The following is a 14,814-nucleotide window of genomic DNA, read 5'->3' on the forward strand; positions in this document are numbered from 1 at the left end:
TTTGGCAACTCAGGGCTGAGGGCAGCAGCAGATGCCAGAAGCAGCACAAGGAGTCAGAACAGCAGAGAAAATGTGGGACCAAGGATGGTGATGGGCACAGGTCATTCTTAGGTAAACGTCCTGGCACCTGGTCTGAGCTTCTGTCTGAGTTCTGGAGAACCATGGCCGGGAAAGCAAAGCGGTTTGTGGGCTGAAAGATATGGGTACTGATTGGAAAACCAGGAAAACCATTGGAACAAAGGAGAATAGGGCCAAGAGGCAATCCTGAAAACAAGCTCATAAGCCAGGCAGATGGGCCAAGCAATTGGGTACTCAAACTAGGTAGTGTTTGTGAGAGCACCCCCTTCGGAGAGATGCTTAGTAAGTGTTACCTGGTTCTCAATCCAAGATTAGGGCAAGGCTAGTGGTAGGGGCAGTGACTCGAGGTTGACAACAATGGTAGCCCCTACCTGTTAGCACCTGTGTGTGCTGGGCACTGTCTAAGTATTTCACATTTATTGTCTCACTTAATGCTTAAAACGTCCATGTGAGGTAGACATTGAAACCTCTGATCTACAGATGAACAGGAAACCTGGTCAAGTGACTTGCTCAAGATCATTGCAACAGTATAAATGGTTTGGAGCCAGAGGCTTCTCTGACAGCACTCTGCCAGGCCCTGGGACAGACTCACAGCCACTGGGGTGGCTTTGATCACCTTGATGGCTTACAAGGAATGGGGATAGAAGAGGAAGCTCTGATGTAGGGACTCAGAACTTCTCAGAGTCCCTCTGAAGTCCCATTATCCGTACTTGTTTGAAGTGGGGTTAGAGAAAGAAGCAGTAGTGGCCTAAAGACCCTTCCTGCTCTCTTTTCTCTGCCTGGACCTTTGAGGGTTGGTGGGGATTTACCCCATATGCTATAGGGTCAGGCACTAGCTCACTCTATCTTGCTGTAAACCCTGAAGGCACTTTTCCTAAATGGAAAAATGCATCCCCAAGCCAGGACTAGGCCTAGAGGATAAAGGAATCTGTGGGCTTGGGAAACTCCAGGTATAGCCTGCTTGCCCCATAAATTCCAACTGCCATCTCTGCTTTTCTGCTTTCAGAAGCAGGAGATCTGGTTTCCTTTCTTTATGATGATCCTTACCCTCTATCTTCCCCCCTCCTTGGAACAACACATGTTCACACAGCAACACACACCCACACGGATATTGGAGGGCCACTTCTGGGTGACCCATTATCCCCTGCATCCCATGAATGAGACCATTGCTGGTGCCCTTTCTTTGAAAGAGAGTTTTCTGTGAGTTCCCTTCAAATTTAGACTGAGGGCCAGGGCCAGACTAAGTTGGAAAATGAAGGTATCATCATAAACATTCTGAGCAAGAAGAGCCAGAAGCATCAAAGAGCCCATCCTGAGATGGTAGCCCAGGCAGGGAGCTGGCTGGCCCAAGATCTTGGGGCACACCCTGGTGTTCAGTGCTGGGTTTAGTTCCATGGGCTCCCTGGTGCCTCCAAGCACTAAATGAGGGAGAGAAAAGCCTGTAAAAAGGGGGCAGACACTTATGTGATGATCCATGGGGCCCTGACCCTTTTAGGAATCTGGGGAGGAGGCTTAAGGGAATAGCCTTAAAACTCTGACCAGTGGATTCTCTCCTGCCTGGCTGGCTGTGTACAGTTGTCTTGAGCCCTCTTGGAGGCCTGTGGACACTTTCTTCTCTCCCTTCCTGGGTCTCACTTGGGTATGGATACCATTCACTTTCCTGTGGGGCTGGGCCTGCAGCCCTAGGGTGGTAATGGGCAGTGATCTTCATACCTTTTCATCCAAGCTCCCACTCAGGGTGAGAGCACCCTTCCCTTGCCAGCCTCCCCCGACAGCCAGCCAGTAATGCTGGAGCCCTGCTAGAGCTAGGAATTTACCATCACCCAGATGGAAGGAAGCACCCATGGGCCCAGATCATTCCTGCAAGCACCCTCTGCTGGTGAAGTCCCAGGGGCACTGAAGCCTATAGCTACACTCTGCTCACTTTTCAAACACCAGCTATATGTCAACAACACAGCCACACTTTCTTTTTTTAAATACAGTCTTCTGAAAAAGAAAAGAAAATAAAAGAAAAGAAAAGAAGAAAAGAAAAGAACATGAAGTCTCTAACTATGGACCTGGTGCTGGGCCTCACTGCCTGCATGTCGATCTAACCTATTAATCATCATGTACAATTTTTCGAAGAGCTATTTTGAGAAACATTGGAAAATGGCTTTTACAAAGCTATATATACCTTATTTATATTCCAGAAATGGTCGCTCTGTTTAGCAGCAGATGGGCTTTTCTCTTCGTTTTCTTTTCATCCCTCAATCAAAGTTAAGTAGGAAGTAAGCCCACTCCCTAACCCCAGGCACACATTTATCACCCACAGTCCACCCTGGAGTCAGGGTCATGGGTGGGTGGTTCAGAGGAAAGGGTGTGGATTTCTTGTAAGGCACATTTCAGAGACTACGAAGGAATGAATACAGGAGGCATGGTGGCTGCTGAGAGCCTGGGTTCTGAAGCCTGGCAAGGTGGGATGTGCTGGGGGTGGGATGCCCTGGCTTACTTTTCTCAACACCATGTGGGCATCTCAAGGTCCATGAAGCATATGCCAAGAGCATCCCATTGATATCCAGAGAACAGGAGCCAAAGGAAGCCCAACCACCCTGGCCCTGCCAGAGTGCTATATCTTTGGCCTACAAGAAGCAGCAAGTCTGCCCTGTGCAGTTACCGCAGCAACCACAGTGCTGCAGCTCCTAAGGGCAAGGGGAGCAGAAGGGAGGTGGAGAAGGCATGTGGTGATTTTTCTGGAAAAGCCCATCTGTTTCTTTTCCCCACAAAACCAAGCTGGGGGTGTGTGTGGCAGGAGGTGGTGGTGGGATGGGTGCCTGGGTCTAGAGAGAGATCTGGGTCTAGAGATAGAAGACTCCAGAATGCTGCAAGAGCAGCTTTCCTGCCTGGATGTTCTCCCCTTCCTGGCAGTGGAGGCAAGTCACTGACAAAGACAAAGGCTTAAGCAGGCTGTGGTGGAAACATTCAAGCAGGAGCCCATGTGCAGGATTCAGGCTAAGTCTATGACCTCAGACCTGCATGGAGCAGTCCTAGGAGGACTCTCATCAGCCACAGCAAGACTTCTTTTTGGCAGGGCGGTCAGCCTGTATTGTGTCCTCCCTTGCTGTATCTTCCTGTTTCTTGAGGATCCTGGAAGAGGGGAAGGTACAGTGTCAGTAGTGGAGAGCTGCTAGATCCTTGGGTTACAAGCCATCTGCATGATAAGGAGGGAACTCAGTCTCACTAGGGCATCAGAGTATTTAAAGTCTCCCCCTCGGAAGTATAGGTACATAACCATAATTTGTAAAGACAAAGTTTAGTCAATATGGATCCTTCATGACACCTCTTTCAAGAAGCCTCCCCTGATTCTCCAGGTGGTGTAAGTATCCCTGCCAGCATTCTGACCATTCCCCTGTTATAATACCATCATCCCATGTCAGAATGTACTGCTTCCCTGGTTGGCTCCCTCAGGCAAGAAAGTTGCTTGAAGGCAGAGACTGTATATTTTGTCTCTGTGTCTCTGTAGCCTATCATAGTACCTGGCACACAGTAGGGACTCAGAAAATATACTTTTTGGTTATATACGCTATAGAAGGTCTTCTCCATGTTGCCAAAGTTCATGATTAAATGTAGGAGGTAAAGGATTAAAAATAGTGGTATCTTATCCCTGCTTTATACTCTCAACGTGCTTTCACCTTAACCGTCTCTTTTGATATTTATAAGAGCCTGAGTCCGCAGGGATGATATGATTGATGTTCCTATGTTAGGGGCAAAGCTTAGAGAGATAGAGTGACTTGCCCCAGGGAATTAGTGGCAGAGAAAAGCCTACAGCTTTCCCCATGGTCTTCCATAAGTCCACAACCTCTCCAATGTATAGAAAAAGTTGTTTTGGACAGATGGATAGTTGAGTTGATGGATACATGTATGAATAGATAAATGGGTGGGTGAGCGGATGGATGGGTGGAGAGATTGGAGGAATAGGTGAATGGTTGGATGGATGGATGGATGGATGGATGGATGGATGATAGGTGAGTGGATGGCTGGATGGGTGGGTGGATAGACGGAATGAAATGAATGCCTATAAATAAATGAATAAATGAGTGATTGTCCAAGTATTGAAAATAGGACCCTGTATGGTTTTGTTTTTATCTTTTAAATTTTGGTATAGGTTGGAGACTTATGAAAATAGTCTTTTGGCAGAACTAACCCTTTGAGCATTGTCACCTTGGGTGCCTCTAGTCCTCCCAAAGAGCCCCTCCTCTCCTTGGCTTCTCCACCCCCTCCCCTGAAGCCCATATTATAACTGTTGTTTCTAGCTGGCTGCCAACTAATTCCTGCTAAAATATTAGCCACTGTTCAGGGACCTATGATATGACCTTTCCCAGAGCATTTGCATTTAAAAAGAAGATCCCTGGGAAAAAGGCAGCTTTTCAGACTCAGAAGAAGACTGCAGTGGGGGTGAGAGGTAGGGAGGCTTTCTTTTTTGTCCTTATTGTATTGCAGAAGGCTTGTCCCTGAATCTCACACAAAGGCCTCAGCCTCCAGCCCCTTTACCCAGAAGGTTCAGACAGAGGGAGTATCATCCACATAGAAGTGAATGCCATGCTTCCCCCCAGACCTTGATTGCTGGGATGCGCCTCTTTACCTGGCTAGATGGAGCAGAGACTCTTTGGTGTTGTGACCGGAATAGGCACTGCATTCATAGAAGATCAGATTGTTCTCCTGGAATTATAAGACAGAGGAGAGAGAAAGAGAGTCCTGGGGGTACTGATCAGAACCATGGGAGGTGGGAGGAGAACACCTCGTGGGCGTCTACCCACATCCCTCATTTTCTCTTGGAGACCCCTTTCATTCCTCTCCCCTTCCTGGTCCTACCAGAGAAGGTTGATTTCCCTCTCCTCAGGCTCCCTGTCTAATGTAAGTTCTGTGGTTACAGAACTCTCCCAGATGAGTTTTAACAATTGTAAAACCCCAAACAGTATGCTGCCTTAGTGCTTTATGCTTTCCCAGATTGCTCTCAGGTATGTATATGTTCATTTCCTTTTCACTGCAGCCTGTGATGCAGGCAGATACAAAGGCTGGGATGGGCCACATTCTTCCCACTGCACAAGCAGGGAAACCAAGCGCATGGTATAAATGGTGGCAGTTCTGTTCATTCAATGACTTAGTTCATGGCAGGACTCCCAGCAACATGCTCTTCCCAGGACACTGGCATTCTATGAACCCTGGGGCAGATGTCACTAAGGCGCTCCAGTAGAAATTCTCCTTCACACCAGTTAATTAATATTCCTGCTGCCGAGGCCAGGGTTGGTGCCAAAGGACAATTGGCCAACACTTCAGTAGGCATCGTAGGGGCTCTTGGCCAAGGGTCATCATTATATCCATTTATAGCTCCTGTCAATAGATTTCCTGCTTCCTTAGGACAGTGCTAACGCATGGAGCATGGAGCATGGAGAGCTGGGGGCTGATGCCCTGAGGGGATGCAGGCAGCTGAATGTGGACATTTCCTCTGAGGTTTGCATATCTGGAGACTCTACAGACACTGGCTCCCAGTTCTGCTTTCCTGATTCATGCCCCAGGGGCCCACTCTATCCTCTGGTCCTCTTCACCCAGCCCCTGTCCACACTTCTGTGGGAGCCTGACTCTGGGTCAGTCTATGGAAGAATAAAGGCTCCATGGTAGGGGGGTAGGGGTGGGGAGCACACAGGATCTAGAATTAGAAGACAGAATTCGTCTTCCGGCTTTCCTTCCTGATCCCATCACTGAGGACCTATGTGATAAACTGAATCAATCAAAACTTCTCTGAGCCTTGTTTTTGTTTGTTTGCTTGCTTGTTTTTAACTGACCAAGAAAAGACAAAAAGAAAAAATGGGATGATAAAAATACAGGTCTGCAGTTCATGAATCAAAATCCTTGGATCCAGAGACTGAGTCTCAGAGAAATAACAGATGCATATACCATATATTATATTACCCTCAGAGGGTCTGGGATAGCACCCTATAATCAAACATAGTAATATTTCTTCAGTGAAACATTTGAAAATTCACTCAAACAGGGTAAACAAAGACCATAAATGCTTCATGTCAGTTCTGGTCAGATTTTTCTGCCAGATGAAACATGAGAAACCTTTCTGTTGGCAGAGTCCTTCCAAATTTCAGTATTGTGGCTAAGGGACTGCGACAGGCAGTTACCTCATCACTCTGCATGGGAACATCTGCCAGACCCTTCTTCTTCCTTTTTTCCTTGACCTTTACCATCTGTGCCGGTCTTCCCAGCCTCAGGGGCCGCGAGTCCCTGTTTAGAGCGAGCACACTAAGAAATATGGAATCCTGGGGCTGGAAAGCACCCCCATCTTTCCAGACATACAGTTTCCTGAAAACCACTTGGAGGCAGTAGAAAGAGCCCAGAAGCCAGCACAATCTTGCTGCCTTAGTCAGGCCGTACTGTTCCCCAGTTTGGGCCAGAGGCCTAATGCTTCTTTTAACAGTAAGTTTTTGAGTGCATGCTCTGAGTTTAAATTTATCTCAAGTTCACAGGCTCATTGAGCCTGCAGGCTCAATCTTGATAGAATGGATAAATTCTTGACAGAGCTATTCAAAGAAGAATCAGCTGCCTTCAGATAGTATTTCATCCCTGGAGGTGATCAAGTGGAAACACAGATGAAGGGATCCAAGTATCTGATAGGGGATTTAAATAAGTAACCTCTTACTACCTAAGAATTTATCATTCTGAATTCCAAGGAAAAGAGTTTCCCTATATCTTCATCATCCCCTGCCACCTCTGTCTCGCGATGTGGGACTTTCTACAAAAAGTTCCACCTACACAGGAGTTGGGCCATTCCTATGATGCCAGGACATCCATCGTGCCCTCTTGCTTCCTTCTCCAGGGGGCTTCCAGAGAAGGCTCCCACCAAGGCTCTTGAGCACAGGCCTCACGGCCCTTGGGGTCCCACCCCAACCAGAGAGATGGAAACGTTTGTTCTTTACCTTGGAAAGTTGTTCTCCAAGGCCTCGGGGAACTTCCCGCTCTTTCTCATTGTCAACTTTATTGCCCAGCAGAAGAACAGGAATGTAGTCTCCCACAGCTTCCTGCCGAACAGATAATACCCCAACTGAGAGAAGCATCCATAAAGAAACCCCAGAAGGGCAGGCTTAAAATGCTGGCAGGAAAGATGCAATCTGGCTTGCAACACCCCTGCTGCCACAACAGGCCAGGCGATAATCCAGTCATCACAAAAGCTAAGAGGGAGAGTCATGTTCTCTGAGGGTCTCAGTTTACGAGGCTTCTGCAGGGTGCCTCAAATCTGCCTCTGGGTACCTCCCAGATTCGGCTTGCAGTGACTTCTCCCTCCTTCACCACTCATCCTTGCTGGATGGGACATGCAGGCCCCCTCAGGTATGCTGAGGGCAACGGGATGAGGGGACAGTAGAGACTGATAAACTAGGTGTCCTTTAACAATGCTTATTAGCATCCCTGAAAGCATTCCTAAGTGACCGGACTTAGTCTAAATGAACCAGAATGAACCAAAGGAATTCATGTAATGTGGTTTGGAGCAGGTCTAAGGGCCACTTTGATTAGACGTGGCATCTCCAGAGGCCTCATATTGAGCACAGAAGCTCCCAGATGGTTAGGTCCAAGTCTCATACCTGGTATTGGGTCCCTAGTGCCCAGTATACAACTGTTGTGTGCGTAATTGGAGGTCACCCCGTGGGGTGCGCAGCACCCTGTCTCTGCTTGCTCTGGCTCTGACTAAAGCCCCACAGGGGAAAGAGCTCTGTGACCACAAGTAACAGGTATTCAAGGGGTCAGCTTTCTTCACTCCTCTGATGACTGTGGCATATCAGCCACCAGCCCACACCCCAGTCTCGGCATCCCGGGGTGTCCTCCCTTGTGTAATGTGTGTACTTTCTGTGCCTCTTGGGATGGCAAACAAAGAGCCCACAGCACGCAGCTATTAAGTGAGTATATATGGTAATATTCACATTCGAGCAGGTTGTTATTTTTACTTAGTGAGATATTTAATTAGGGTCTTTTAATAATAATTTGGTAAACAATAGTTATTCATTTTAGCTAAAATGTTTTACTAACGAGAGAGGGTTGGGGGATGATAGAAGCTAACAAGCCCTTCCAGTTTTGCCAAGAGTTCAGCCACTTTATCTAACCACTTCATATCAATATCCCAAGTCCATCCCATAGATGCACATATTTTAAGTTTGAGTGCAATTATCTTTGAAATCAAGCCTCCATGGCTCCTTAATCTATACATTCACTTTATTGCAGTTTGGTAGTGAAAAAAAATTCTCATTTACTCAACGAGAACATTAAGCCTCAGAGAATCCGAAAGAATATTTGATAACAAAGTCGCTGCGTTACGAGGAGCCTTTAGTCTACGGTCCATGATTCTCCAATGTTTTTCTCTACATTCTGGTTTCCAGTGAATTCTCTGCTACTTAGTATCTTATTAACTAGAATTCTCTCAAATTGGTATTTCCATCTATTCATGGTCAGATGTAATTCATGTTGGTAATGCATCTTCTGATCCATCACAAATAGATCAAATTATGTGCACTGTAGTTGATGTGCTAAGTTGATTGCACCCTTTCCAATTATTTGCAAATGAGAAACTACTTATGGCATAGAGACCATGCTGTGGCTCCCTATTACCAGAGCATTGAGTAATGGGAATACCCCCATTTTCTGACTGTGTTGTGCCACAGAAACTTGTGCGAAGACTTTTTCACAGAAAAGGAAAAAAAGAGGAGAAAGCAAGGAAATGGGCCAGAAGGCTTGCTGTGTGGAGCACATGAGAGATATTTGTAGATTTATGTGTGAGGGATGACTAAGCCTTGTGGGATTTCTTGACATGGAAACTCTGAAAATATGAGCATCAGACTTGAAATCCGAAGGCAGAATTCGAACCTGGATTCAGGTAGGTTGGAATGGGTGATGGCTTCAGCCTCCTCACTTGCAAAGGGAATGGTGGGTACTGAATGACCGAATAGGATCAGGTAGGGAAGAGTCACATGCCCAGCATCTGAGCCCAGTGCACCACAGATAGCAATGCTGCCTCTGAGGGAAAGGCGGTTGGGGGTGTGGCAGGGTTGGGGGGGCAGCCTTCTTTTTTAAAGCAATTCCTGGATATAAAAATAAAACATCTTAGAAGGAGCAGAAAAAAGCCAAGGCCTCCCCCTACCCTGCCACCCCCCAGCTGTGGCTTCTGTCCTTTGCATTGTTCCTCTCTTATGCAAATACTCGGGACAGCTGGCTTCCCTTCTGTGGGCCTTGGATTGCTGCTGATAAAGAATTAGGTCTATCCCCAAAGATGTGGCAAAAATAAGTGAGCACCAGCATAAGGCCAGAAGAGTATGCTGGCCATCATAGGCAGTCAGTCATCATCACCCTGGCCCAACACTGGGCTCTGACACAGGGCCACAGGGAGGGTTGGGGCCGGGGTAGGTGTCTCATGGTCCTCTCTGACCTGAACCTCAAGTCTTCGGCTATCTGCCCAAACCTTACATTTTTCACGTACCCGCCTAGTTGTTCAGCCTGTATACAGCCTGGCACAAAGAGGTTCATCAGTACCCACTGACTGACACAACACTCCCTTTTGAAAGTTTAAAGTGCATCTCTTTTGGGAAACGAGTCTAAAGTCTACCCCACCTCTGCTGACATTTCTATAGATGCCAGGAGAACTCTGTAGGCATGACAGGTCAGAGAGAAGGAAGCAGAGCTCTTTAGAAGGGCACACAACCCAACCTGTCTGTGTGGGACCTGTCCAAATCATTCCTCTTCACAGACTCTCTTCTGTGAGCTGTGAGATGGACCTATACAGCTGCTTCCTATCCTCTGATACTCTGACATAGAAGTCTCTCCATTCCTCCAACCATTTCAGTTGCCTTTCTTTGAACTCGTGCTTGTTGGAAGACAGACGTGTTGAAATTCAAAAGATTACCCACCTCTGACTTTAAATAACACGAGCTGTCAACCTGGAGCAGAGGACTGACATTCAGCTCAGAACGTGCAGCTGTTGGGTTTGGTTGGCTGTAGTATGTGTGAGTGTGACTGTGTGTGTGTGTGTGTGTTAATATGCATTTGCTGGGAGGCAAGAAAAAGCACTTAGCCAGGATAGTGCTGCTATTTCTCTGGAGCCAGAACAAAAAAATTTCTCAGCACATTAAAGCATGTAGTTATGCTAAGAAAAAAATGACTGCAAAATTATATCTTGGGGGTTTCCATATTTATCCACCCCCTGGACTATGAGTCAAAACAAGATTTATTTGTGTAGTTCGTTTTAAACTGCCAGCACTTCAAGCTCAACTTGGAACATGGGGGAAAAAAATCAAACTGCTATTTTTTGCTCTGTGCTGTGCAAAGATCACAGAATGAGAATTAGCTAGTGGTCCACGAAAGGAGAGCAAAGTGGGCCTGGCCCCTTCGAGCTATAGAACTGTTCTGCTGTGAGGTGGAAGCGGCAAGGACTGAAAAGAAATGAACACCTATTTTTCAGAAGCAGATTTCAACCATGGACCATGTGATGCTCTTGTCACATAATGCATAATGCAGCATAATGCAGTGGCAAAGCCCTAGATTCTAGTTCTGGCTGGGCGTCTGGCAAGCTGTGGGTACTTTTGGACAAGTCACTTCCTCTCTCTGGATCACAGGACTTTTCATCCATAAAACCAGAGACTGCATTAGATTAATCTTCAAGTTCTTTCCCAGCTTGGAGACACTGCTCCTGTTGGCTTAATGACTCCAGTCATTTTCCACCTCCTTGACTTATAGGCCTAAGAATACAGGGCTATCAGAGTGACAAAAGATGGAAACAAGAAGTTCAACACGCCAGGACCACAGACATCAGGGACCAACAAACTGGATTTGAGAAAAATACCAGCCCTTTCAGGTTTGTACCAAATCCTATTTTCCCTAACTGATACAGGCCCCAAAGTCTCCAGGCATCCAATTTGTCCCATGGTCTAAACATGGGACCCTTAGAGCCCAACAACCAGTTTCTTCTCTGGATTAGATTGGCTAAACCAGTCCTCCCAAGCAGAGATGAGAAGGAGGTGGGGGAGGGTTGGAAATAGTGAGTTCGCAGGAATGGTTACTTGCTTTGATGTGCTATATGGTACATAGGAAATGCAAATGGCAGGAGAATCAGCACAGGATGTGCCTGGGCCTCTTCTGTGGAAGGCCTGTGGGCAAGGTAGAGCTGCCCAGGAGAGGAAAATGTAGGAGGACAGCCATGGGGACCAGGCTCTCCCACCTCATAAAGCAGAGCAGGTGTTAGGTCTCTTGTGCCAAAGGAGTTTAGTTCCGCTGGAGCTGGAAGGATCTGTTATGGTCCTCTCATCCGTGCATACTCCAGCTCTATCCTGGAGCCACCCGTGCCCAGAGGATCAAATGCCTCCTGTAAGAATGTGGGGGCCAGAACCCTTTAGAGCTTCTGCTCCACTGTCATTGGGTGATCGGCCAGTTTTGTGGCCTGGAAGTGCTGAGCTGGGATAGTAAGTACTTCCTTTATAGGGTACTCCACACCCCACCCCACCCCCCAAACATCTGTTCCCACCCCACACAACCTCTTCCAAGAGTGAGTCTTTGCCACGTATAATCTGTGGCAATTTAAGCCCTTTCTTCTTACACTGCTTTTCAGGTTGCAGGAGGAAGGGGCGCTGCGAACAGCTGGCCAGCATTCACTTAATAATAAGGCTTCAGAACCTGAAGCCTGTTATTAAAGCTCCCCCTCCACCCTCCCTTCTCCAGGCGAGGGAGTTGGCAAAGTGCTTGGAGCTCTATGGAAAAATAAGGTGCTCCACAAATATAAAGTACTTATTATTTTCAATCCCCTCCGATCAAATTAGGTGTCAGGTTTTAATCTGTCACCTGACACCTCTGATTGCTGGTTGCCAAGGCAGAATGACTTTAGCTTTTCAAGAATCTTGAGAATAATTGCATTCATGATCCCACTGTTCCACACCTTTGACACACACTCCACCATCTGACGCTTGATCACATGTTCACACAACTGCCCCCAGCACTTGTTCTTGAAACCCTGGGCCACAGGGCTGGGCCCCGGTACCAAGTCCCCCAGAGTGCCTCACCAGTGCTAGACAGGTGGGTGATGCTCAGTAGATTCTAGTTGAAGGAACACAGACATCTTTGAAAGTGATTCAGAACCTTGCTTCTCAAAGGGTGGTCCCCAGCCTGGCTGCATTGGCCTTCGCCTGAGAACTTGTTAGAAATGTAGAATCTTGGGGCCTATCTAAGATTCTGAACCTGCGGAGTCACATTCCATATTTTCACAAGGTCCCCAGGAGATTCCTCTGCATATTAAACTTTGAGACGCACTCTTTGGGCTTGGAATCAGGGCAGCAGAGAATCAGTCTACTGCCTTTTTTCTTTTTTTTTTAAATTGTATTTCTGGGCTCTGAATCGTTCTATTTGGGAAAGAAAGCCTAACATCTGTTTTGTTTGAAAGCATCATAGGTGATCCTGATTATTCAGGTTTGGAATCGCCATTTAGAGTTTTACCTGTACCTTCTGCTGATAGTCTCAAGAAGGAAAATCCAAACTCCAAATTATACAGAAAAGCCCCATCTGCACCCAGAGAATTCTGAGCAAAGTGCATTTTAGTGTGGTTTCCCGGGCCATTGATGCAACAGGGCTTCCCTGAGGACTCTTGCTGGGTACGTGCTGACGATGCTTTTCAGCCTTACCCCACTTGGGAACACGCCAGTCATCGGATGCTTGGCCTGGTTTTCCGGAAAATGACCAAACTGGTGCTTCCAGCTGCAAAGTTGGCCCTCTGATATCTCTTCGCCTCACTGCCACCACCAAATTCGACCTGATATTCCACCTCTCCGACTAGATCCCAGGCTCTTAATGCAAAATAGGGGCCTCAGAAACTACAGTTCCTACTGATGACAGAGAGCACGGTTCTGCAAGTTTGCCTCTATCCATCCCTATTAATCCCAGACTACTGCCTTTCGAACTGCCTCTGCCTGCAGTTGTCCCTATCAAGGGACAATGAAATGTCCATAGCTGGGAAAAGAATGGGTGGTGCAGAAGTCATGGCCTCCATTTCTTCCTTTGAGAATGAAATGTTGCTTTAGATCAGTGATTTTCTAAGGGAAACCTGCTTGTCTAACAAAATTGTGCCCAGGGACGCCTGGATGGCTCAGCGGTTGAGGGTCTGCCTTTGGCCCAGGGCGTGATCCTGGAGTCCCGGGATCGAGTTCTGCATTGGACCCTGCAGGGACCCTGCTTCTCCCTCTGCCTGTGTCTCTGCCTCTCTCTCTCTGTGTCTCTCAAGAAGTAAATAAATAAAATCTTTTTTAAAAAAATTGTGCCTAGACTTCCAATAATGAAAACTGAATGAAGCCAAGTAGCTCTGACTGACCTGGGAGATGAGGGACCCAGATTTGCAACCCTAGGCCCTTTCCTGCCCTCCTCAGTTCCCGGAGGACATAGTTACATTTCCAGGGCTCTAAGGAAACAAATTTGAGAACCACCAGATCAGATAACCTCTGAAGTCTCTCCTGGTGCTTAATTTCTGTGAGGAAGAGAAATTTGCAGCATTATCAAAAAAAAAAAAAAAAAATCATGTCATAAATTCCAAAGTTTAAATAAGAGTCACTTCCAGATACCCATCCCATTTTTCCACTATTAGCTCGATGTAGAGCCATTCACTACATTTCAAAACTTACATTTTCTCTACTGTAAGGTTCTCAAGTACAATCATTTTGAGAAATGATTTGTATGGGGGAATCCCTGGGTGGCGCAGCGGTTTGGCGCCTGCCTTTGGCCCAGGGCGCGATCCTGGAGACCCGGGATCGAATCCCACATCAGGCTCCCGGTGCATGGAGCCTGCTTCTCCCTCTGCCTATGTCTCTGCCTCTCTCTCTCTCTCTCTGTGACTATCATAAATAAATAAATAAAAAAAAAATTAAAAAAAAAAAAAAGAAATGATTTGTATGAAGCAAATTTCAGAGAAACCTTTGAATCTGGTTTCCACTCTTGTTCCTTATTTTTCCTGGAAATGAGAGGGGTGTGGATTAGCAGCAGAGAAAGGAGTGGCCCAGCCAATCTAAACTATAAGAGAAACAGATTTTGGTGGGAGGAATCACAGATCTTAGGGCCAAAAGGATGAAGAAATGAACAACTTCAGTGTTCTGCCCTGCACGACGAAACAGTCTCCGTTCACGCCTCCCACATCTGTGGAGCACGAGTTCTGTGGGACCCGTGCCAAGCGCCAGTTGCACAGTGACCAAGACACGGTGTCAGCTCTCAGGGGGCTGGAGAGCAGCAGGAGCGGGCTGGCACAGGGTCCTTCACAGCAGTGCTACTGTGTGGGGAGGAGGGTGGGGGGTTGCCAGGTCCTAGGGCTGGAGCAGAGGGTTGAATGTAAGCTCCATGAGGACAGGTACCTTGTGTCTTATCTGCTGCTCTAATTCCCAGACCCTAGAACAGTGCCTGGCAGGGCTTTAGACAAATAAATGAGTAACACATGGATCCTGCAGGTAGCAGGAGCGGGGAATCCCACGTGAGCATTTTGTTGAAGACTCTTCTGAGACCCTGTAAAATAAATACGTGGCTTGTCCACCCTGACCGTGGCCTTGAGAAGGCTGCATCTGAGGGGTAGACGTCATCAGAGGGTTAAAAAAGACTTACAAATTGAAGCAGCTTATTACAAATATAAATCAAGAAAGTAGTCTTAACAGATAATCCAGAATTCAGAGAAGAGGCCTGTTGCCTGGTGAGCCCTGG

At 47.0% G+C, this 14,814-nt stretch overlaps 1 protein-coding gene across 6 annotated transcripts in view; it reads right to left on the reverse strand.

Annotated features, from left to right (window-relative positions):
• The window catches only part of CRACR2A (calcium release activated channel regulator 2A), a 163,027-nt gene that overhangs the window by 32,587 nt on the left and 115,626 nt on the right, over window positions 1-14,814 (reverse strand). For 5 of the 6 annotated variants that reach the window (XR_005379744.1, XM_038576493.1, XM_038576491.1 and 2 more), the window contains 3 exons: window positions 7,038-7,139; window positions 4,697-4,773; window positions 3,087-3,201 (listed from right to left, as the gene is read on the reverse strand). Coding sequence is in view for 4 of the 6 variants with exons in the window: in XM_038576493.1 (XP_038432421.1) it covers window positions 3,117-3,201; window positions 4,697-4,773; window positions 7,038-7,139 (264 nt within the window). In the remaining 2 variants the exon portion in view is untranslated. Of the gene's footprint in view, window positions 1-3,086; window positions 3,202-4,696; window positions 4,774-6,242; window positions 6,346-7,037; window positions 7,140-14,814 lie in introns of those variants that run through there. The other variant, XR_005379745.1, reaches the window with a different exon arrangement.

The sequence above is a fragment of the Canis lupus genome, chromosome 27 (assembly GCF_011100685.1).
Source record: "Canis lupus familiaris isolate Mischka breed German Shepherd chromosome 27, alternate assembly UU_Cfam_GSD_1.0, whole genome shotgun sequence".
Classification (NCBI taxonomy): domain Eukaryota; kingdom Metazoa; phylum Chordata; class Mammalia; order Carnivora; family Canidae; genus Canis; species Canis lupus.